Source organism: Helicoverpa zea, chromosome 3 (genome assembly GCF_022581195.2).
Source record: "Helicoverpa zea isolate HzStark_Cry1AcR chromosome 3, ilHelZeax1.1, whole genome shotgun sequence".
Classification (NCBI taxonomy): Eukaryota; Metazoa; Arthropoda; class Insecta; order Lepidoptera; family Noctuidae; genus Helicoverpa; species Helicoverpa zea.
In genome coordinates this window covers 1,672,817-1,697,389 of record NC_061454.1, presented here as the reverse complement: position 1 = coordinate 1,697,389, position 24,573 = coordinate 1,672,817, and the positions used below count along the sequence as shown (strand labels likewise).

Genomic DNA, 24,573 nt, shown 5'->3' with positions numbered 1-24,573 from the left:
TTAAATTGAAACAATTGAACAAGACTTGGCAAATTATTCTGGGTAAAGGCCCATCTAAACGGGCTATAATTTCTCTTTTGTAATTGCAATGTTGCCAAAAAAATGCCAGGTACTTCTGAGGGTGCGTCCACATCTGGCGAATGTGCCGCGAATGCGTAGCTCGCGAGCCGTTTGCTCGCTGCCCGCGAGCTGCGCGCGTGCAGTCACTGCAATAGTTCGGTGCTTGTCTTTAGCGCAACTCACGCAAGGCTCGTATAGAGCGCGCGAGCGGCGCGCGATCTGCGCGCAATCAGTTCTCGCCCTTACAGTTCCGTATATTATTTAATAAAGAGCGCGTCGCGCGCCGCCTGCGCGCTGATCGCGTGCGGCGCTTAGGTCGCGCGCGAACTGCGCGCGGGCGGCGCACGAACAAAAATGCACGCGCGCAGCTCGCGGGCAGGTCGCAAACGGCTCGCGAGCTGCACATTCGCGGCACATTCGCCAGCTGTGGACGCACCCTTAGCCGGCAACTTTGCAAGCAATTTGCAAACATAAATTTATCTGGCAATCAAAATAAAGATCAACTAAAGTTAATTACCTTTTCAAATGGAGTGTACCGGGAACTAGTTACAAGGATAAATTAATAAAACCACAAAACGAATACATTATCATCATATATTCTGCTAGAGTATCTACAGGGAGAACTGGTACATTTGTTGCGTGTTCCGCGGGCGCGTGCAGGCGGCGTCGCGCCGCGCCGCGCCGCAGCACGACCAGTGCCGCGTGCCCGCCCAGCCCGCGTGCCCGTGACCGCAACCTGGAAGATGATGGAATTAGTTCTAATCATTAGCGACCCGCCCAGGCTTCGCATGGGTGTTGGATGTTATTAACATAAGCCTTCCTCTTCAATCACTCTATTAAAAAAAAGAAAAATCTTTGAAGGATATAGGCATAGAGAAAATTTTGTTTCATACTATATAGTGAATTGCAATTTAGCTTGCGGCTAGTAGCAATTGAAAGAGGTCGTAAATCATGAAGTCTTGGGGGCACGAAACATAACTTGTTCGCTGCCATTCCTAAGCAAAGGTTTGCAAAGAATGCACTGAGTCATTCAGTGCTGCACTGGTTAAAGGAAGAGGCTTGGGAAGCCACGCTTTTTGACTGTAAGAAAGAGAATTTCGAAGAAACAACACATTACAAAAATAAAAAGAAGGTAGAACTTACACCTTCAATATCTTTACGTGATCTAAAACTCGCAAAACAATTCTATAGCCACAATATGTCTATTGTCTAATTACCTTTATACCCGCCGGGCATGCGGCCCCCGCAGGCGCAGGCGGCGTCGCGCCGGCCGCCGGACGAGCAGAAGGCGCAGCAGTGGAACGTGCCCCAGTGCGCAGCCCCCGCGCGGGCACAGCACGCGAACGGACTGCCCTGAGGGAACCGGGTTATAGGGATTTATATTAAACCTGAACATGGCTAGAAATAATGTTACTTGTGAGATGAAGGCAAATGGAGTATGGAAGAAAACATGCAGCGTCGACCACGTATAAGAGATTGGGATATGAGCAGGTCAAAAACGGGCGGAGAATTTCTGTTTGATGTAAAGACTGATTTTGATCCAGATGACAGGCAGGGTCATGTGGGAAAACGGTCTGGGACGCTACAGGACATCTTAAAATTAAAAGTACAGATCTTTTCCAAACATGTTACCTTAATCGGCTTATTATTAATAGTGACAGCGAGTAGATAAGCCCCGGGAGATCTCGGCGTGATGCTGAGCTTATAACTGCCGTCCGTACTGTCCACTACACGGGCTAAGCTCGGACGAGCGCTTGAATCGCGACGCCTGAAGTATCCTGCCACCTGGAATCAAGGGAAATAAATAAAAAATAAACTCGACTTTACTGACTCTTGCTGTATGAATAACATTTATATCAGTCAACATAGGATTAGCATAGTGAGTGTCAGTGGTTATCCAGGTCTTGGAAATAGTATTAGAACTTCTCACCTGTTCGCCTCCACACCAGATACGTTCTCCGTTGCAATCCCTTAGCTCCAGCGTCACCTCGTGCTCGCAGTCGACTCTCATGTCTTGCAGACCTTCAAAAGAAATAACCCCTTAACAGTCTGAAGAATAAAATACTATATTTACACTTATTATGATGTCATTTCTTGAGCTTCGGTTTTGAAAAATCCACTTGTTTGATTTGAGTTCCACTTATTAACCAGACCATAAGAGATAAGAGAAAATTGAGGTGAAGAGTGTCTACTCTTCACGTCAATTTCTCTTATCTCTCGTATTAGTCTTAATACCGATGTCAAGAAGGCCCTGGACTTGGCATAATTGTGACTTCAGAAACACGCTATTATTTTAGGGCTTTTAGGATTTTTTCCAAAGGGACTACTAGATCCAATGAAAGCCCTGAAGGCGTAAATGGATTTTCTTACCTTCGGTAGTAATAACACACATGTCAGGATCAGGTGCATGGGCGAGCAGTCTCCCGAACACAGTGTTATCATGTGTCGCTGGAGCACGAGGGGCGAAGCGCAGCTCTAGCCGCGGGGGTTCTGATAACGTCTGCAGTTCTGACACGCGTTCTAACCGACGGAGAACTGGCCCTGAGAGGGAGAGGAGCTCGTCTTCTTTGCCTTCTGATAGGAGCTGGAACATAATATACGGTTATTATTTGTCTGTGTTGCAATTAAAATATGAAATTATTTAATGATGCATATAAAATCTGGTGAAAAATGTAAAACAAACAGATAAAACATGTAGTATTCTATCTACTATGTTTAGATAAGGCCAGGTACAGAGCGATGTTAGCATTACCATAACATTATAAATAAGCGAACTCCTTGAGAAGTTTTGGCTTCGCTGCCGAGCTTGACCGGTCTCTCCAGGTGGTGCATAATGTTCACTATATATCTACCTCCTAAGTCAATGCAACGGTATTTAGGATTTTTTGGGTCTGATTATCAAGAGCCCTGGTCTTCTTGTCAAGTTATCCCTGGTAAAGAGGAATTATATGGCACTAACCTCTTCAGCAAAATTAACAGCATCCACAGCATGTCGGGCCCTCGTCTAGCGCTCTGGTCTTCTTGTTGAGTCTCTACCGGTGCCCCTTCCTGAGAGACTGTTAACACTTACCTCTTTAGCAAAATTAACAGCATCTACAGCATGTCGGGCCCTCTCGTCCAGCGCCCTGGCCTTCTGGTCGAGTCTCTGCGGATGCCGTTCCCGTGCCCTCGCGGCGCTGGCACACAGAGTGCGGGTGTGAGCTTCGGTATTGGACTGCCCATTCTTGTACTTCGTTCCCTGGTAGACTGTTGACACTTACCTCTTCAGCAAAGTTAACGGCATCCACAGCATGTCGGGCCCTCTCGTCCAGCGCCCTGGTCTTCTGGTCGAGTCTCTGTCTATGCCTCTCCCTGGCCCGTGCTGCGCTGGCACACAGAGTGCGGGTGTGGGCTTCCACAGCTCGTCTGTATTGGACTGCCCATTCTTGTACTTCGTTCTCTACGCGAGCTGCTTGGCACTGGGAAGAATGAGGAAATATTTATTTTATTAAATCTGGGTGTTAGTCAGTTTTTTGAGATTGATATTTTTAACCGACTTCCCAAAGATTGTCACTTCAGATGTTTGTATGTTTTTACATACATGTGTAACGGTAATTCTTCATTGCATCTTCACTGCGACGGTCAAGGATTGGTGGTAAGTATAGGTCATATGACAAACGACTTTCTGATAATAGGTAAATACTATAAGGGCTTTCTTAAACAATTAGTTAGGGTGGTGATATTTGATAATACTCACATCAATCTCATAGGCCAGAGCGCTAAGATTCCTGGAGGCTCTCTCCACATTCTCGGGCACGAGTTTAGCGCGCTGCGCCGCGTCGCGCAGCACGCGAGCACGCTCGGCCGCCGCACGCGACGCGCTCGCCAGTGCGTGCCCGCTGTGAGATACTACGCAGCAGTCACGACATACTACCTGCGGATAATGGAGGTTTATGACAATCTTAAAAATACCAGTTGGTATATGTTCTTAAATTAAAGGTAGACTTTTCAAGATATTTCAACACAAGAACAGCAGATATTTCCTTTTAAATTCTTTTTTTTCGTAAAGAAATGTGTTCAAATCAAAGCCCATAAGAAAATACATACTCAAAAAAAAACATAGCACTGTTTCATCAGGTAATGAGGCACTAACCAAGGACAGTTTCTTACCTGTTGACAAGTAGCGCAATAAACACTAAGTTCAGCTTTGGGGTGCTGTGAACAATACTTGGTTGGCGCTGGCTCGAGGGGTTGTAGCGAGTGACGAGCTGTCGCCTTTTGTCTGCCGTGAGCCTCGCCGCAGGATGAGCAAATGCTGACCAGGCATTGGTTGCAGCGGGTTTCTGCCTGTGAGAGAGCATATATGCTTTGAATTTTAATAATATAAGAATTAAGTACTTATATGCGCCTATCGTCGAGACTGATGGACTCGGTCAAAAGATCGGCAAGTGTGGAAGCGAGATGGGAAGGCCTTTGCCCAGCAGTGGGACATTATAGGCTAGCGATAATAGATAAAAATAATTATGTAAATGAATTTTTTTAAAAAGAACCCTATTTATTTACTGAGACTTCGCTGTCTTTCACCATCAGATGAACGGCTTTCGCTGAAAATCAGCGCTGAGACTTTTGTCCCTAGAGTCTCAGCATTATGCTGAGCGAGGGCCGTTTCACGTGGGTGTGACGCATATTTCCCGTTATGTACCTTCTCGCTTTTGTGTTTTGTATATTTTTATTTTTTTGTTTAATTGTATGTCTATGTGTCACATGCGTGAATAAATGTATTTTCTTTCTTTCTATGAACCGTGATAACTGTTTTCAGAGATGATTTATTTCCCTTATTTTCCCTGAAAAGTTCTACTCACAGAAATAACTAAAATAAAATACCTTTGTATGGTATTCCATCATTGACACAGGAATAGTTTTAAATAAATACAATAAAGTTCAAATACGAAATTCTGTAGATCAAATGTAGCATGAACGGAACGAATAGTAATTTGTCGAAAACTCTCATTTCAAGCGGAGATGTTTCACGGATGATATACTTCACGTGCGTTCTTATAAATGTCTTTAAATAGTTTTAAAGGAAGATATACCTAATGTGATTAATAAGTTCTTTTGTTTGTTATTCCTTTGTTTGCCTTTTGTTATGTTAAGAAAATGAAAAGTTAGAGAAGTTTATATTAGGTACATTTTATGAAAATTAGAACAAATATGAGAAACTATGGATTTAAATATGGATTTTACTAACTGAAAATTCTCCGGTGGTGTTTTCGCTGCCAATCAAATATAATATATCTATGCTAAGGCGATTATCACACTGCCCCGCATGATGCAGCGTAGTGCGTGGATGCGTTTTTTTCCGTTGTATGGAAATATCTCCGTTTGTATGGAAAACACGCATAGTCCAACACACTGAAAATGCATCCACGCGCGTTCATGCGGATCACGCACATACATGCGGAGAAACACGCACCCCCGCGCGTAGGTGCGGGGCGAGACGCAAGGTATGGCACACTGAATCCCGCATTGCCGCGCGTGATTTTGAATGGGCGTGACGTGTATATTTGAAAATGGAAGCCGCCGTGCGTGAATCTACTAAACGCACCTACGCGCGTGAGTGCGCGAAAAACCCGCACGATGATGCAGATCTGCACTCCCGCAGGAACGCGCGTAGGTGCGTCGACACGCAAGATGCAGCGTGATGCGGGGCAGTGTGAAGATCACCTTATACATTAAAGAGTAAGCTTTTTTTTAGTTTTTTTTGTACTCCGCGAAGCCTTTACTCCGTAATTACTGAACCGATTAGATAAATTCGATTCCAAAGTACGGGAGGAAGTTCGCCCAGGACGTGGGTGAAACTGCGGGAAAACAGCTAGTATAAATAAGTCAATTCGATCTCGAGTGGATCCGCATTAAGATACAACGTGCTCTTCAATTTCCTACCTTATTATCACTGCTACAAAGATCACAGAGCACATTGACGCCCTCGTGGTCTTGGGCAGCGGCCATCTTGCGGAGTAGCACATAGTTGAGAGGCAGTGCTGCTATTCCTCCGAGGGGTAGCTGGGTCTCATAGCCGCAGGTTGGGCAGAGGAGAAATTGCACGCTTTTGCCTGATACCTGGAATTATTAAGGAAGTTTAGATGATCTCTCTCCGGTTTTGTCGGATTACCGTTCCATCGGGCTATGAGAGAGAAGGAATTGTGAGTGCATCTATGCCTTGACAAATGCATTTGCACTACCTATAATATGTCCCGCGCAAGAGATCATCTCCTTATAGAAGAACAGTCGCCGTGGCTGACATTCAACTAGGACGTCATTTTATCGTAGAAAAGAATTAGTTCCTTCTGAAAGATTTACAAATGCCTTTAAAATTTTGCGTACCTGTGACTTATACCATGAAGAGAGCTAGCCAATTTTGAAGTTGTGAATAATCAGGCCAGTTAACCACCTAATGCCTCTGGTTCCGTATGATCCTCCTCCTCCGAGCCTTTTTCCCAATCATGTTGGGGTCGGCTTCCAGTCTAACCGGATTCAGCTGAGTACCAGTGCTTTACAAGAAGCGACTGCCTATCTGACCTCCTCAACCCAGTTACCCGGGCAATCCGATACCCCTTGGTTAGACTGGTGTCAGACTTGCTGGCTTCTGACTACCCGTAACGACTGCCAAGGATGTTCAATGACAGCCGGGACCTACAGTTTAACGTGCCATCCGAAACACAGCCAATGGTGTCTAAGATATACTTAGAAAGTACATACAGACTTAGAAAAGTTGCATTGGTACTTGCCTGACCTGGGATCGAACCCGCGCCCTCATACTTGAGAGATTGGTCCTTTACCCACTAGGCCACCACGACTTTTCCGTATGATAATACGCAAAAAGATTATGCATTATGAATATCTTTGCACGCTTCTATGCATCAACCAATAGAAGTGGTTAAGTTGTCTTTGGATAAAAGCATTAGCATCGTAAAATTACCTTCCTAGTCAATATTCTATATTTGTGTTGTTGTTTCTGTTCCCAGCTGCCTTCAGACCCTGAGTGGCGCAGGTCGCTCTCGTAGCCCGAGCCGGCGGACCCGGCTCCGGAGCCTGATCGAGACCCACCAGGGTCAAGCTGGATTGATCCTGGAATAGAGGATATATTCTTAGGAAGTAGATTTTTTAGTTAGTGAGTGCTTTTGATTAACCAGGTGACCTGAAAAAAATGGCGTTGCGAATTCTATGGTTTATCTTAAATATTTTTCAGATATGTTTTTAGATAATTTAGATCGCTGGACTTAACGCATTCTGGTAAACTGAATCTGAAAGAGTGGGTAATTTCTCAAACATGAACAATTCAGATACAAACATTGCTTGGGGACTTATCTACCTTCTACTATAGCGTTAGGTACATCGCTTTTTTAACATGTATTGAAGTACAACAGGTTAACTATGTTTCAGATGAAAAAGTAAGTATAAAGTAGATAGAATTTCCTAATGGCCTATATACAAATTAATGTAGGCCTAAATATTCACGCGTGCGCTACCGGAGGAGGACCTAAAAATACATGACAATGAAATCAAAAACAATCTCCCAGTCCCAGGTGATACAAACGACACGTGTTTCTGTATACAAAAACTGACAAAACATAAGAAAATGTACGTTCAGTGTTACATGATGATGAGTCAAAGTTTTTGGCAGAAGAATTACGCGGATTGTCGGAACATATTGCGAAACTTTCGACATTGAGCGTGATTCATTTACTATTAATAATTTAGCTAGTTATTAATGTTGGTGTCGATGAATTAGGTTTTGGGACTGACTGGGAGAAGGTTATAACTTATGTATAATTTAAAGAAAAAGCTTTAATCAGTTTGCAGCTGATTGTACATACTGGGGGACGCCAAAATGGATTTGAGTCTTATAATGGGTTCCTGGTTACTTTATTTTCGAGATTTAACTACAATTTTTTTTGACTAGTGTCAATGAAGCATACCTTCCAATTTGCACTTCAAATTCTCTCAGATTTAAGCTTTATTTGCCATTAACAGGACCCCAAGTCGTCTCTAAAGAGACGAGATACATGTAACAATACAGCGAAGAGTTTGTAAACTACACCACTTTCTTTTACAAATACGACACGACTCATTATAAACAAGCGAAGATCAGTTCAATCTTTAAAATTCAAATCCGTCAGACTTCATAAACAAAAACCACAGCCGTGATATTTAACAGCGCTTATAAAAGATGATTCCTTGAATGATAATAACATTAGGGTGAATTTCCCGGGACCAAAAATTGCGTGGCATCGATGAAATCGGTACTAAAAATCATTGTTATAATATTCTAATATTTTTTTCTAAGTAGGTGAAATAGTAATCTATGTGTAGCACTAAATATTTTGTTAATAGGATTAATTGGTTCTCCAAAAAAAAAAAAAAAACCTCAAAATCTTTCATTGCCGTGTTTGTCCACACGTCACCTTGATGTGTACTAGACCTTATTGATAAAAATGTATTAGTTATTTATATTAAAACCTACTTTTATTTGATTCGTGAATAGTTAAAGTATTATTACGGACTACATTTGTTGAAATATTTAAACAATACAACAAATGGTAAATAAAAAATAGTTTGTCCCAGAACCACCATTCATCGCCATGTCCTAAACATATTAAAGAATATTCCTTTTTCTAACGGTTTGCTTCCCTCCCGCTGTGCGCTAAATGTTGCATATTAGTGGACATCAAGTGTTCGACGTGGAATGACGTGTGCACGTGCCTGCGTTTTCGCGCCATAAATGCAAGTATGCAATTTTTTTATCACTGGACATTTTTTCTATCATCGCCGTGGATAGGTCTTACTTCTGTTTGAATAAGTTTGTCCTCTTAATTGATCATTCGGTACAATGCCATCTATCTTATGTTTATTTGTGACGTGTTAATTACTGTGAATTATTAACAGATTTTTAGTTTTTTGATGTTTTTGCCTTGATATTCATTGCCGTGCTCTCATTTCCGTGGTTTCCGTGGTCAAAATTTGCTATGGAAATGAAAAAAAATACACAGTAATGAAAAAATTTTCATTGCCATGCCTTGTAAAACAATTTCGTTTCATTGCCGTGGCCGCATGTTTCATTACCGTGACTTATGTTTTCATCGCCACGGCATCATTAAGAAAAAAAAACAATTTGTACTATATAGTCAACTACAAAAAGATATTTCCACGTTCACCTCACTAAATGATAAACTTACACACACCACTTCAGGTTCAGGTTCACTTAGGTTGTTTTACTAGAGGAGTATTTAAGAAAAGAAAGAGAAAGATATGTCAAAACGATGGCTGCAGGAATAGTTTTCATTGCCATGGACGCATGTTTCATTGCCGTGCATGCATGTTTCACCGCCGTGGCATGAAAATTTTAGTCTTGTATATCTCGTTAGTTTTTTAAGCTATCTACTAGATATTAAGGAAGAATACATATCTTATCAAAAACTTTAGTAAACACTATTTTTTCTTGTTCTAAAGTTGAAGTATAAAAAATCCACGGAAATGAAGATTTTATTGGACCTGTTGAAATTCACCCATTAATGAACTCCAGTTTATAAACTGGGGCGTCTGTTTTACTTCTTATTGTTATGATTACTGAATCACAGGTTCAAACGTTTGATAACTCGAGAGGTTTAGTAGTTAATGTTGCAAGTAACGGTTCGGGGAACTCTTGTGTGTGCTCTGTGGGACCTATTACGATTCGTCATCGTTTGAAGTTGAATTTGAATAATCTATGAAGTGTAATCAAGGTAATATGTACCTACATAACATCATGTCAATGTCGATGAATCAACAGAGAGGAGTCTTTACACTCTTGGGCCATGACAGTGATAAAATGGGCCTCGTGGTTTGGGGATATGAAAGAGAATCGAATAAAGAAAGAAAATCGTTCCTGGCAATTTGGTAAAAAAATCTGCATCACTGAGTTCTAGGAAATAACTCTTTCAGATTATTGATTAGAGCCCCCGCACACTTCAAATTGGCAGTCAATATTTGGCTCGCTAAGAGTTTATTTTAAACCATTGAGAGACATTTTGCAGTCAGATAGGTACCTACATATCTATTGTAAATTGCGCACAACCATTTGCAATTCCGTACTGATTTATGATCAAGATCTAATAATTGACCTCTTAATATATATTTTTTTATTAGTTTAAATACGGGTTTTTATTAGTTTAATCATATTTACATTCATTAAAAGTTGGCAACTCACTCTTATTACCTACCTATTTAGATATATCAAGAAGTTAGAGAAATGGCATTTCAAGTAGGACCACCTTCCTATATAGTTATAAGACATTGCATAAATTGACGAAAACTTCAAAATAAATCCTACAAATTACCACATCGTATAGGACAGAGATAATGTAACTATTGTGGGAGTTTCTTAATGTTTGTTTGTTAGTCCTGTCATAGCGAGCCGGGTGGCAAGCCTATATTTAGAAACACATTAGCTTAGTTCCTGTTTGAATCAATGTCATAGCACGATACATTACCGTAACTTGTACGTTTGTTGTTTGTGCACTGAAAAACAATACACAACGGTGTCCCTTGATTTTTACGATACGCAAAGAAACGCATGATTTTTTTTTAACCTAAACTGACTTAAAGTCGATAAAAAAATTTGTAATCTGTCTGTGCTTACGTTCCTAGATCTACTAATATTTACATACATACACAAGAGTATCTTTAGATGTTTGTGCTTCTTTCACGCAAATACTACCTGATGGATTTTGGTACAAAACTAAACCTAATAAGATTTAAATATCAGAATAACACATAGGCTATGGCTACTTTCTATCCACGTGCGGGACGTAGTTTCTTCAGGACGCGGGTGAAACCGCGGGCGTAAGTTGGTAAGGTGCAACATGTTCACTTAATTAACCGGCACGTTACAAAAATGAAACTAAACATGACAATATAATTTCAAAACCCATTCACACCATGCCAAAATCCACAAATTCATTGTTGCATCATTCACACATGCCTACTTAGCAACAATGGGTAAGGGCAGCGATGCGCGCTATGGGAAGCCGTACAGTGCAGACATCTGACCTAGCGTTTATAATCGCATTGCTATCGAACGCCTGCTTTCATGTTTAGTTGTAGGTCAATTTTGTGCTTCTATTTAGGTAGGTGAGAACTGAAAACCTTCAGAAAGTGTAAGGATCTAGTAGAAATGGGGTAATTCTTCATTTAATCCAATTTTTTAGCACAGACATGCCGAAAGGCAGAGATATTGTCGAAAATGTCCAAAGAAGACCATACAATTGACAAAAGACGGTCGAGGAATTTTGTCAGCTTTATTTATGCGTGCAAGACATACTTATTCAGTCTTCTACTGACATAATCAGCACAGCCCCGGATCTTCAATTTTTTTTAGGCGGGGCAAAAACTGAAAAATGCCGCCCCGCCTACCTACGTACTTATGTTTATTTTCACCAACGAAAGTCACTTTTTTGGTAGGTAAAGGATTTAAAAAAATGTGTCCAAATCATTGTAGGCTCAAACTGTTCGCCAGGTTTAAGTTATGAAGTCGAGATAGACAGTGCCGGCTTTAACTCTACTAGCGCCCTGGGCGAGATTTCTACGGCGCCCCCAACTGCAATTCAAACCCATACGAAAAACAGAGACATATGTAGTTACCGATTGCGCGAGCGAAGCGAGCGCGAATTTTTTTTTATAGTTAACAAGTCAAAGCAAAAATTACCAAAAATGTAGCCCAATCGTACATAAGTTATTGCTGGTTGGTGAATGCAAAAACACGGGAACACAGGTTGTGATTGCGCGAGCGAAGCGAGCGCGAAATTTTTTGTTATATTTTAGAACTCAAAACAAAAATGACTTAAAATGTAGCGAAAACGTAGATAACTCTTTGTTGGTGTTGGCGCCTATGAATTAAAATTTTGGGACTTAAAGTAGTACCATAAATAAAAACTAGAAGTTACTTTCTTATTAATAAAAGGACTTAAAAACGACGCTACCTTTTTGCTAGGGTAGACAAAAAAAAAATCAAAAATAAAAACAACTATAAAGTGAAGCAAGCCCGAAAAAGCTTTTTTGAGATTTGGATCACTAAAAGTCCTTAACATATAAAATAAAAGGCGACTGTGAAGTAAAGAAGCCGCGAGCGAAGGGAGCACATTAAATTAAAAAGTAGCTATATGTGAAAAAAAATTTAAGTGTAAAGTAAAGAAACCGCGAGCGAAGCGAGCGCGAAAATTTGAGTTTTGGGACATAAAAGTAGTGTATATAACGCGCGCGGCATTGTATGACAATACATTAATTTAATTGAAATTTCTTGGTCCAGGAGCGTACCGCGGCGCCCCTGAGCTCGCGGCGCCCGGGTTATTCGAACACCCTGCACCATAGGTTAAGGCGGCCCTGATGCTATCCATACATTTGGATACAGTTCTTGTAAGCTGCGATCTTTGATGAAATTTAAAACAAAAATAGGAGTAAAATTCTGATCAAGGATAGGTTGGGGGCGCCTGCGGCGCCCCTTATGTCCGGCGCCCTGGGCCGTCGCTCTACCGCGCCCTACCCTAAAGCCGCTACTCTAGACAGATTAATGTACACAAAAAGTTAATAAGTAGGTAAAAAGCGCTGTAGTAGTAGCAAGCAGTCGGAAGCGCAAACTTTTTTGTTTTTGAGGACTCCATAAATATATTTTTTTGCTACATTTGACTTATAAAAGGTAAGATAGCGCGGATTAGACTAATGAAGCCAATAAGGCAATGCCTGTGTAACATTGCGCGAGCGAAGCGAGCGCGAAATTTTTTGAGTACACAAAAGTACCTATATTGTCAAGCAACAAGTAGCCGCGAGCGCTACATTTTTTGAGTCTACGACACAAAAGTACCTACATTGTCAAGCAACAAGTAGCCGCGAGCGCTACATTTTTTGAGTCTACGACACAAAAGTACCTACATTGTCAAGCAACAAGTAGCCGCGAGCGCAGCGAGCGCGAACTTCTTTAAGTTATTTGTTTGAAACTCACAAATTAAACTGGGAATCATGTACAATTAAAAAGAAACCGTGATTAGAGCGAGTGCTATTTGTGTTCGTTGATTGGGTGCGTAAAAATAATAAACCATCAGAAAAACAGTACAGAAACGGTAATTTAACCGCGAGCGTAGCGAGCGAGAATTTTTTCACTTATTTGGAGGATGTTATGAAAAATAATCAAAATGATCAATTAAACATAGCGAAGGCGACTTTTTTTGAAACTTTGCTTGTCAGTATCATGATACAATGGAACTTCCTTATCAAACGGGTGTAATTTCATCGAAATTTTCTGGTGGTGGGGCGTCCCGTGGCGCCCCCTGAGACCGAGGCGCCCGGGTTATTCGCACACCCTGCACCATAGGTTAAGACGGCCCTGTAGGTAACTATTATGGTAATCTGTGATGTAGGATTTAAAATCAGGCAGCCGCCTGATTTTGCCGCCCCCTGAATTTGCCCCCCGGGGCATGGGCCCCGGCTTGCCCCCCCCTAGATCCGGGGCTGAATCAGCATCAAATCTTGCCTCTAAGGAAACCACTCAGAAAAGAGAAATCAGTCGACTTTTCTTTTACAGCTTTACCTACTGAAATTATCCAGTTAATAGTAATTTGCTCAACATTGTTTTTAACATCTCTCTTAACAGAACAAAAAGGGTGATAAACCTACTTACCAAAGAGAAAACAAATAAACCATTTACAACTACAACCTATTCGTATCAACCTATTAATGGCCCATTACTGACTCTTAGCTTCTTCAGATTCACCATCGGCACTTAAGAGTTAAATCGTTAAATGAACGTTTTATTAACGTTAAAACATCGACCATTTTAAAACACTCCCCAAAAATGGTATCCCGACTCGTTTTTTTTGAAAGAACACCTTATTAACAAGGGGTCTTTTTAATTGGTCTGTTAAACAGGCATCCTTAAAATAATGGTTTGAATCCAGATGGCAGTATAAATAATGTGGTTGTTTGTAAGTTCTTGAAAATATTTTTTATGACGATTTTAATGCGCGCCATTGTTTATGAAAATGTAAAAGAAGATAATAACATTAGAAAGTTCTTTATTTAACTTAGGGATCTTATGATTGGAAATCATCTGCTAAGTAGCGAGTGAAACGAGTCTTGGTGAGTATCTGAACTTATTATAAAGGACTAGCTTTGGAAGCGGTTTCACCCGCAGCCCGTAGGAACTTCTTTGCGCACCAGGACAAAAGGCCTTCCTCGATACATAGAATATGTAACTTCTATTTTTCCCATCGTACCCATCGTTTCCTATTAGAACATTTAAACGTCTGTTATTCTGCAAAGGCGAATATCTTTATATTCTCTAAGTTTTCTAAACAGAGCGGGGCAGTTCGCAAATCATATTGACGTGAGTAAATGGACCAAACACCGAATTATTCTATTTCGGGATGACATTTATTGGTTGTTTTGCAATTAGGTGAAAGGTTGAAAACCTTGTCGGCACATCAAACGCGTCACATCAATCAGATTCACCCCATGCCAAAATGTTTTCGCTGAGAAATCGCGAAGCCTTTCGCACAATTGCATAAGAGCATTTGAGAAACTGCTCTTCCTATAAGTCGGTAAATTAAGAAGCGAGGATGTGGCTCTAGGTTTAGCTCACCACTTGCACAGCTGAAATTATTTTTCATGGAATGCCCAGTTTACTTATGTAGAAATTTAGTCAGAATTATAACAATTTTAGCACAATTACAACATTTTTTATAATTTCAGCCTGATAGTGCTGTTTAGGGTTTCTCACTAAGATTTCCTCACCCTTATTTAACTCCACGAATAAAACATTAACTTTCCTGAAAATAAATCTTAAGAAAACAAACTCACCACCATCAATTTCGCTCCACACCTCAGCTTCGCCTTCTTGATGCAGCCCTTGGAGACATCTTGTGCAGAAGTTATGCAGACAGCCCAAGAGTCTAGGCTCCACCAACTCCTTCTTACATATCCCACAATCCCACTCCTTAACCTTACTCTTCCTGCTATCATTGTATGCTGAAGTCCTTGGAGCCACATTCAGGTTCTGACTGACGGGACGTCTGGAACCCTTCGCGTGGAGAGGGCTGTTCCCAGCACTCAAAGACAGCTGATCCAAAGACTTCCTCTTATCTTGCTTCTTACGCGTAAAGCTGCCAAAAATGTACAGAATACGGTCCACTTCCATTTTGCTAAATTACGAACGCGTCTTTAAAAATGCCGTTAATTTAAAATTGTATTTTTTTTATTGTTTGGTATTAAAATAACAGTGATTGTAAACTTGATCTATATTTCGAAAGCGTCCCGATCGTGAAGGGCGTTGTTATAAATAAACGTGCGCTCGGCAAGACGCGGGATGAACGACTGGCGGAGTCGGGACATACGTGATGTAATGTAACTAATTAATACCTACGTTTAATCCTTGCCCTGATTTAATATCCTGACAGATTTCTGAATAAAGATATCAATGTATTAGCGATAAACGTTCTCGAGAAAATGGAAGAAAAGTGGAGAATGGCTTTAAGGATTTGGGAGCGAATTATAGCAATAATAAAGAAGTTAAGATTCAGAGTAGGTAGACTTTAGATCTTTGAAGTTTAGGCTTTGGTTTGCCATCATTCCTAATCTTTGTATCCATAAACCTACTACTATAATATCTTCTTTATATAAGAACATTATCGTCTTATTTATCTGACATTGGTTTAGGATTGGAGACGTAACTTTCTTATGTATTTTTTTGGATTTACAAACAGTTTTCACTATGTAACTCGAGTTTTAGGACCAACTATCTATTTGAATAGTTCGACTTGCACCACGACAGCAATTAACTGCATCTATAAATAGACAAATAATATCCTTGGCTTCCCTTCATAACTGGCAGTTGCAATCACGCATGATGCATGCCTTGTCTAATTTCCTCGCTGAGGGATGAGACTCGTAACTAAACGTTATTTCTGTCCAGCAAACCCCGCCATTTCTCATTTCCTTTGGTATTTGATTGATTTTTATGTTGTGATAAAAAACATATTGAATTTAGATAAAATGTTTGGTGAAATATGTACAGAGGTATTTTCTTGCGTTTTATTATACCTACTTATACATTTTTTGTGACTTCTGTGTTGCCTTTTGTTATGGTCCTGTTTTGTTTTTTGTTATGGTTATGGTTTTAGTGAATACAATCTACAAACTTTTAGTCGGCCGATAGTTTGACCAGTAGACATACCTAGATGATAGTGAACCTGTTACCACTACGAGGGAACCTTGAGGTCTCAAAAAGCTTTTAAAACAAAAAAATGCTACACCCGCTTTGAGCATTTTCTTATAAACATAAATTCACAATCTATATTAGCAAATATAACAGTCTCGTTCAAACTCAAGCGTTTAACGGTTAACCGCTTTGACTTATGTTATCGAAATGTAATACCGATTCATTAATAGCTGCAATCGATACCGCTTTTACTTAGCACGTGCAAACTCAATCGAGATCCCATTATGGCCGGAAAAGGAACCAATAAACTGCATTTGTATGGCCAAATAAACACTTAATACTGCTTTTGGTATAAAACCTTAAATTAATGGTATAAGGTTTAATTCACTCTGATTAAACACTTGACCCCTTTCCGGTCTATAATTAAATTAAACTTAATATCGAAATCTAGATCATGTTTGATTGACTGTGAAAGGGGCAGAAATAAGTCATCGATTATTTCATTTCAATAATGCTAGAAGTTAGACATGAAATTGTTAACTGATTTACCTCTCTGGGTAGATATAACTAGGTAATAACACACATACTAAAATAAAGTATATAATTACCAAAGATGTGACATCATATAATTATAAAAGAAAAAGTTTTTATTAAAATTCTGAACGATATTAATTCACGCAATAATTGGAACGCGACGTTTCGGCGACCCACATTGGCGGGAAAACTAATGTCAGCGCTATTTTTCGCGCGCACCGGCCGCGTGGGGCGAAGCACCATTGAATACTGGTGACTGAGGTGCATCGCATTGAAGGACTCACCTTGGAATATTCCGTATTTCCTGTACATTTTGTTAGGTACATTTATCAATTCGTCATTGTTATAACCTGTATCATACCAAACCATAGGTTGCCCAAGTAGGTAGCTACGCAATATCATGGCCAAAAAAGGGTACGTACTTCGGTAGATATACTTCAGTGTAAAATCTTCTTCGACGACTTTAGACTCGCTAAGACACGTCGACCGAACTGTAAGTTGGTTGGCTGTTTTTTTTTTTTATAACAGCTTGTATTAAGCAGCTTCCAATAAGCCCCGGAGAAGCTCGTAGCTGACAACCACACGATTCGATCGATCATCAGTTGGGTGGGTAGCATACCTACAACAATTTGGCTCCAGAAAGTAGGTACTTAACTCCTATGTATAGTTTTGCCTTGAAACCTTCGGTCATAATAGCTCATTGGTCTTTGTAACACACATAATTTCCCATAGAAATCAATTTGAATTAGACACGCTTTCCATATCGTATAAATTGTCCCACAGTACGCTGATTAATTCACAGAGACCTCCGGAATTCGTAATACAAGATAGGTACTTATCATCGCAAAATAAGCGCCTGATAGATTAGAGTTTAGAGCCTGAATGATATAAGGTGGCACCAGAGAGAAATGAGGTAATTTAAAATTTAAAAAAAAAATACTGTCAAAAAACTTCAAATTGTCGCTTTTGTCTGTGCGACCGGTTAGTGTTGTTAATTTTTGAAAGGGTAAGCATATTTCTGAAATGGTAAGTATGTACAAAAAAATCTATTTGTTGGAATAAGATAGCAAAAAGTAGTATAGCTTGAAGATGCTTTACGATTTGTTTGCAATGGATTAGCATTTTTTATCACGACTTCACGAGAAATAAAACGTTTCTCCTGTCACTGTCGCACTTTGTTTATTTTGCATTTGTGAAAGAAAAGAATGCTGGTTATTTCAATCTGGTAATCATTTTTACAACTGCAAATCTAACTTTGTCGAAATGACATTCCAATGTTGACATAATGCGGCTGAGTTCCGTTTCTCCAAAGATTAGTTATCTTGCATTGAGTTGTACTTTGTCCTTTTCTAACTGATAGTGTAGAAAGAGAATGCTGTTAGAGGAATGTTAAACATTCAACAAATTTCTAATGCTGTGATAGAAAATTAATACATGGCGTTTGTCGTCCAGGGAACTATTTTTCATTTCTGTGTCCCAAATAAAGTTTATTTATAATGTACACGAGTTAATTATGCCAGTGCTGATTTCGGCGTGAAGTTGCACGGTCTGGGCGAATACAGATATGTTCAACATAAACAAACTATGTCTGTTTTCTTGTCTCTGCGTTATTGTTATTATTGTCCTCTATTTTCAATCAGAAATCGCTCGTTTGGAGGATAATTATCGTAAATTAGGTAATGTAAAAGATCTGTAGTGTATTTAAAGTGAGTGTTTTGGTGCTTTTTGGCTAAAATTCTGTTAAATTTTCAGAGTTTAGGCTGGTGCAAACTCACTCGGAATCTCGCCAGTTTTTCCCTAAAGTACCGGAGAAAAGTGACGATGATACTGTGGTGATATACAACAGGGTCCCGAAGACGGGATCGACGAGTTTCGTGGGCGTAGCGTACGATTTGTGTAAGAGGAACAACTTTAAAGTGTTACATATCAATATTACTGCGAACAGACATATCATGTCTTTGAACAACCAGTATAAGTTTGTTCAGAACGTGACCAAGTGGCAGGAGGTGAAGCCAGCCTTGTATCATGGGCACATGGCCTTCCTCAACTTTGATAGGTGAGTTACAAACTATTTTTGTAAAGTTAATTCAGTTTTCGGGAGAACCTAGTGTTATGTTTTCTCTATGTTTCAAACCATAGATTAAAGTATACAGTAAAACCTTCATGTGTTCTGACATAAGATACAAAAAGGATAATATGTAAAGTTTTTAGTTTTTCATAAAGTAATCATGTCTTATCAATGCTTAAGGAAAAACTGACTGTTTAATAATGTTATGCTAATATATACTTACACACATGTTTCTGCATATGCCATATTATTATTTTGCTACATTATACTAAAAGTTCTTAGAAACATTGCCAGTATGAGATAAAAACATTATGTCATAAGTTTATGATATGTTTTGATAGTTAAGTAAACACAATTCTTTTGCTAATAGTAATACAAAGGACAATTGAAAATTTTCAGTAAACATGAGACATCATATCAAAGGATAAAGTAGTGAAGTATCAAAGGATAAAGTGGTGAAGGGTGGGCGTTTTGGGGGCTGTCTTTTGTAATTTTTTTTTTTGACGTTCGAAAAGTGCTGTTTTGCAGCCAAGTTTGAATAAATGACTTTTGATTTTGATTTTGATTTTGAGATTTTTTCAAACTTTTGAGACTTTAAAAACACATTTTCATTTCAAAACTACTAAACAATTTCAAAGTTAAAGTCATCACCTATCTGGCTTTTTCCCAACCATGTTGGTGTTGGTTTCCAATCTAATCAGATGCAGCTGGGTACTAGTATGTTACAAGGATATAATGTTCTTATTTCAAACTAGCTTCTGCCAGCGGTTTCACCCGCATCCCGTGGGAACTACTTCCCGTACCGGGTTAAAAAGTAGCCTATAGCCTTCCTCGATAAATGGGCTATCTAACACTGAAAGAAATTTTCAAATCGGACCAGTAGTTCCTGAGATTAGCGCGTTCAAACAAACAAACAAACTCTTCAGCTTTATAATATTAGTATAGATATACCTTTGCATGGCTCTGGTTTGGCTACATGCAGGAAATAGTTCCCTTAGATTGCAGGTTGGACTGTGAAGCATAGATAGTTAGTTTTTATTACTCTTTACCCAGAAGTTCTATTCTATAAAGCAAGTTTTATTTGTATTCAAGAACACGCATTCATATACCCATATTAGCCTTTAACATTGAAGATCTTGATAAATATCTTTAGTTCTAGGTATCTCTTGTGTATTTGTGTAAGGAATATCAAACAGCTGTTGTCCTTTCATACATATATATACATATACATAGCATTGTGTATGGCATCATTCTTATAAATAATTAATTTACCCAACAGAGATAGACTGAACTCAGATAGGATTTACAAGGCTTACTTAGAGGTCTATTATAATTTATACAGAAGAGTTTATACTGAGGGGAGAGTTGAATACACTTCTTACTAGTGGCTGTCATTTGAATATCTTTGGCAGTTCTTACAAGTAGTCAGAAGCCAGAAACTCTGACCTCCAATCCTATGATAGGATATTGGGTTGTCTGGTTATGGGTTCAGAAAGTCAGATAAACATTCACTCCATGTAAAACACTGGTCCTCAGCTGCATCCGGTTAGACAAGAAGCCAACTTCAACATAGTTGGGAAAGGGTTGGGCAGATGAGATGAATTGTGACAATAATTTGTATTATTACAAAAATTCATGGAAATTAATTAATGAAATCCTCTTTGTTTTCAGGTTGGGAGCCACATCAAAGCCTATATTTGTAAACTTAATAAGGAAACCTCTTGATAGACTAGTATCATATTATTACTTCTTAAGAAATGGTGACAATTACAGACCACATTTAGTGCGGAAAAAGCATGGTGATAAAATGGTAAGTTTGTAATATTTGCTAACCGACTTAACAAAAAAGAGGGTTTTCCAAGGCATCCAGCATTGGTAGCGGAACAGAATTGCATTTTTTTTCTGTCATTTTTATAAAACAAAGGTTGCTTCCACCGAGCTCTCACAAATAAGATGCTTTATAAGTAGAGTAACATATTTATATAATATGCTATAAGTTTCATCAAAATCCATCCTGCAGATTTTAGCATGAAACATACCCATAGTTATCGGCACGAATCTTGAGCTCTGATCTACATCTGCGCAGAAGTGATTTATTAGCAAAGAACAACCGAGTGACGGCTATGACGCGATGCGCTGCGGGCCAATCACCGCTTTAGCCCGCCCCCGCGCCTCACTTCATTCCAAAAAAGGGACCCAATAAATTACTTCTGCGCACGTGAAGGTCAGAGCCCAAAATTCGTGCCGATAACTATACCTACATACAAACATTAACAAGAACTATATTAATATTTATCACATTGTTGTACCAATTAATCAGTTACACAATATAATTGTGAACAAACGGTCGAGCCTATGATTAAATGTGTGTTTGTTACAATTTTAATTAATCATTAGTACAAGGCTAGATTAATCACATAGTTACAAATAAGTATAATGATGTAGCTATGGTATGTCATAGAAAGATATATGGGTCAATAGCCATACATTGATTTGTACGAACATTATTAAATAAATAATAATCGTACTAACGACGTAAGTCCAAAAGTATGTCTGTTTTTCGCGGTTTAACACCAAAACTACTGAACCAATTTAAATAAACTTTAGTACACAGATATTCCAAGTACTGGGATAGGGTACATTTTATCCCAGCACTCGAAATAGTTCTACCGCGACCTACTTACGGCCGGTTCACACATGTCTCCGTTTTACTGTTCCGTTTTATCGTGTACGTTTTTTTTTCGTCGATGGCGTATGTAGTTGTATGAGTGACTTCACACATGGCACAGTATTCTGTATACAACTACATACGCCATCGACGAAAAAAAAACGTACACGATAAAACGGAACAGTAAAACGGAGACATGTGTGAACCGGCCGTTACATAAAAGCGTATTATATTAACAGTAGATAGTAGGAGACGCTCAAGAAAAACTAATTTCATGTTCTCTATCTCAGAAAAAAAGTTTTTTTGTGTGTCTGTGTGCGATGATCTAGTAAAATATCTTGGCATGACGTAATTTCACAATTCCTAGATAGACTTATGATAATGAGCGGTTCCTAGACTTATGATAATGAGCGTTTATCTTACAGACGTTCGACGAATGCGTGGAGCGGGGTCAGCCGGATTGTGACCCCAACAATATGTGGCTGCAAGTGCCCTTCTTCTGTGGCCATTCTGCTGACTGCTGGTATGTATAAGCGCTTTAAATATGAGATTAAAGTAGAAAAATAAGAAAGTTTTGATCTATTTAACGTTGAAGTTGTGGCATGATGTGCCTCCATGCAAAAGGGTTTTGAAATAATCAACTTGAGAGTTCAAGCCATGCCATTCCAGTCGTTTTAAAAGCAAATAAATTCTAGAATTCTCATTTCAAACTAAACCTTAAAATATCAAGAGCCAAAATAGATTCCGTACCACGATGAAGCACGATAGATGCGGTGCTAGACTCTATGCCACCGCTCTATACGCAAAAATAAATAAATTCGCAATTTTCTGCTCTATTTAATTCGTGGCGCATTCTTTGCACATCAGAAAGTTCTCACATAACACCTTTTCACATACATTTATGTTTTTAAATAACACATGCCAATTTAACACATACACTTCTATTCTAGGAAACCCGGCAACCAATGGGCATTAGATCAAGCGAAACACAATCTAGTCAACCATTATCTCCTAGTAGGTGTTACAGAACAAATGCTCGACTTTATAACTGTTTTGGAGGCTACTCTACCTCGCTTCTTCAAAGGAGCCACAGAATATTACTTAAACAGTAACAAGTCCCATCTAAGACAAACTAGCTCTAAGATAGAACCTAACCTCCTTACTGTAGACAAAATACAACAATCGACAATTTGGAAAATGGAAAACGAACTCTATGAATTCGCGTTAGAACACTTCAATTTTGTCAAAAGAAAATTGTTAGCCAAAGAAGCTAATAATGTCGCCCAAATATATTTCTATGAGAAAATACGGCCTAAATAAGGATTATTTTAATGTTACTTTTGTATACCGTTCTTAAGGTGGACACATAATACCTTTTTGAGGTAAAAATATTTTTTATCGACTTAGTTCCCAATTTCCAGGCGAAATAACTACTTAAATAAATATTTTTGTGTACTAATATTTTTTTTGTTAATTATCAAGTTATTTAGTGAATAAGTTTTTTTTTCTTGATATTATTGTCCGTACTCTTTACAGATTTTTGAATTATGTGTTGATCATTCCAGAGTTAGATTATATTTGTAAAGACGGTTTTACTGTGTGAACAGGGAAAGTAGAACGAATTGAAATATTGTGGCTATGTTGAGCGTGGCTAAATAGTTAATCCCATTAACGTGGAACAATGACCTATTTCTTTCGCTTGAGTTAAAATTAGATAATGGTCGCGATTAAATAAACTATTCCGCTTCATGATGCCATGAAGGAACCCAAAACAATAATAACCTACAATAGTGTATTTTTGTCTATGGCAAGCACAAATGACTGTTCCAATTTTGAATTTAAAAAATGCTGGCCAATAAAAAAGAAACTTATCACATAAAAAAAAGTAAAAAAAAATAATGCCCCAAAAATGTCACGCTCACAAGCTAATACATCACACATCTAATTGTGTTCTTTTAGAAAATATATTATTATAAAGGTACAGGTACAGGTACATTTATAGGTACTTAAACTTAGGCCTTCTAATAAATTAGATAACGAAATTTAGTTAGTAGAAAAAGTAGGCCTTAATACTTAATAGACAATCATAGGAATTAGTTCCTTAAATTATCGAATTTAGAGTTTAATTTCCAGTGACATGTTTATATTCACACAAAAAGACATTTTTCATAAAGATTTCTCTTGTAGAAAATCTTTGTATATGGATTGTTGATCACGGAGAACAAAATGACTAGCGGAGATGTCATAACGCAAAATCTCCTAAGAAAGTAGCGCGACAAAATGCGGGTGTTCGAGGGACGAGAAACGTTACTAGCTTCCTTACATGCCTTCTGTGGAACCCGCCCATTATTTTCAAAATAAAATCACCAATCAATCAAGACCAAACTTTGACAGATTGGTTTTTATATGACCAGGAACCCGAACGCTTCGTTAGTTCTAGTTACTAATCACACCTACCGTACGTTGCTTGACCTACAAGAAGGCGCCTGACCTACCTTCCTTATAGCATCTCCGCTATCTCTCCTTTCTCTGTATTTTTACTCGATTGGAATGAAATAAATCGTCACCTTATAGATAATTGTAGATTTTATGTAAATACATTGACGATATTATCTATACTAATATTATAAAGCTGAAGAGTTTGTTTGTTTGTTTGTTTGTTTGAACGCGCTAATCTCAGGAACTACTGGTCCGATTTGAACAATTCTTTCGGTGTTAGATAGCCCATTTATCGAGGAAGGCTATAGTACAGTAGTATACTTTTTATCCGGGTTCGTGCAGAGGTTCCCACGGTATGCGGGTGAAACCGCTGGCAGAAGCTAGTTGAATATATTTTTATGCTTACATTTTTTTATTTGCGAACATATGATATTAAATATTGTTAATTTTTCAACATATAAGTTACCTACAGAACTTTATTCACAAGCAGAATGTACAGTCAGATAGACAGGCATATTTTTTTGAAAACAGAGTTTTTATCTAATTTATAATTTCCTTAGTGCTTTAACGTTACTCATTTAA

At 38.8% G+C, this 24,573-nt stretch overlaps 2 protein-coding genes across 3 annotated transcripts; one reads left to right on the top strand and one right to left on the bottom strand.

The window, feature by feature from the left end:
• Nucleotides 1–640: 640 nt before the first annotated feature.
• On the bottom strand, nucleotides 641–17,105 carry LOC124646248 (tripartite motif-containing protein 45). 2 transcript variants are annotated; one of them, XM_047186364.1, is made up of 12 exons: nucleotides 16,891–17,105; nucleotides 14,926–15,227; nucleotides 7,019–7,167; nucleotides 5,983–6,159; nucleotides 4,210–4,386; nucleotides 3,797–3,973; nucleotides 3,321–3,518; nucleotides 2,431–2,644; nucleotides 1,991–2,082; nucleotides 1,693–1,845; nucleotides 1,278–1,413; nucleotides 641–796 (listed from the first exon to the last, which is right to left on the bottom strand). In XM_047186364.1, exons 1-12 carry the CDS (start codon nucleotides 16,905–16,907, stop codon nucleotides 672–674), a joined length of 1,917 nt encoding a protein of 638 aa, XP_047042320.1. In that variant the 5' UTR covers nucleotides 16,908–17,105; the 3' UTR covers nucleotides 641–671. The 2 variants fall into 2 exon arrangements, with proteins under 2 accessions (XP_047042320.1, XP_047042319.1); XM_047186363.1 differs by lacking the exon at nucleotides 16,891–17,105 and having other exon boundaries at nucleotides 14,926–15,556.
• Nucleotides 17,106–18,239: 1,134 nt separating this feature from the next.
• LOC124646288 (heparin sulfate O-sulfotransferase) lies at nucleotides 18,240–23,451 on the top strand. The gene is made up of 5 exons (XM_047186405.1): nucleotides 18,240–18,492; nucleotides 18,569–18,872; nucleotides 20,556–20,694; nucleotides 21,978–22,075; nucleotides 22,503–23,451. Exons 1-5 carry the CDS (start codon nucleotides 18,381–18,383, stop codon nucleotides 22,870–22,872), a joined length of 1,023 nt encoding a protein of 340 aa, XP_047042361.1. The 5' UTR covers nucleotides 18,240–18,380; the 3' UTR covers nucleotides 22,873–23,451.
• Nucleotides 23,452–24,573: the final 1,122 nt, after the last annotated feature.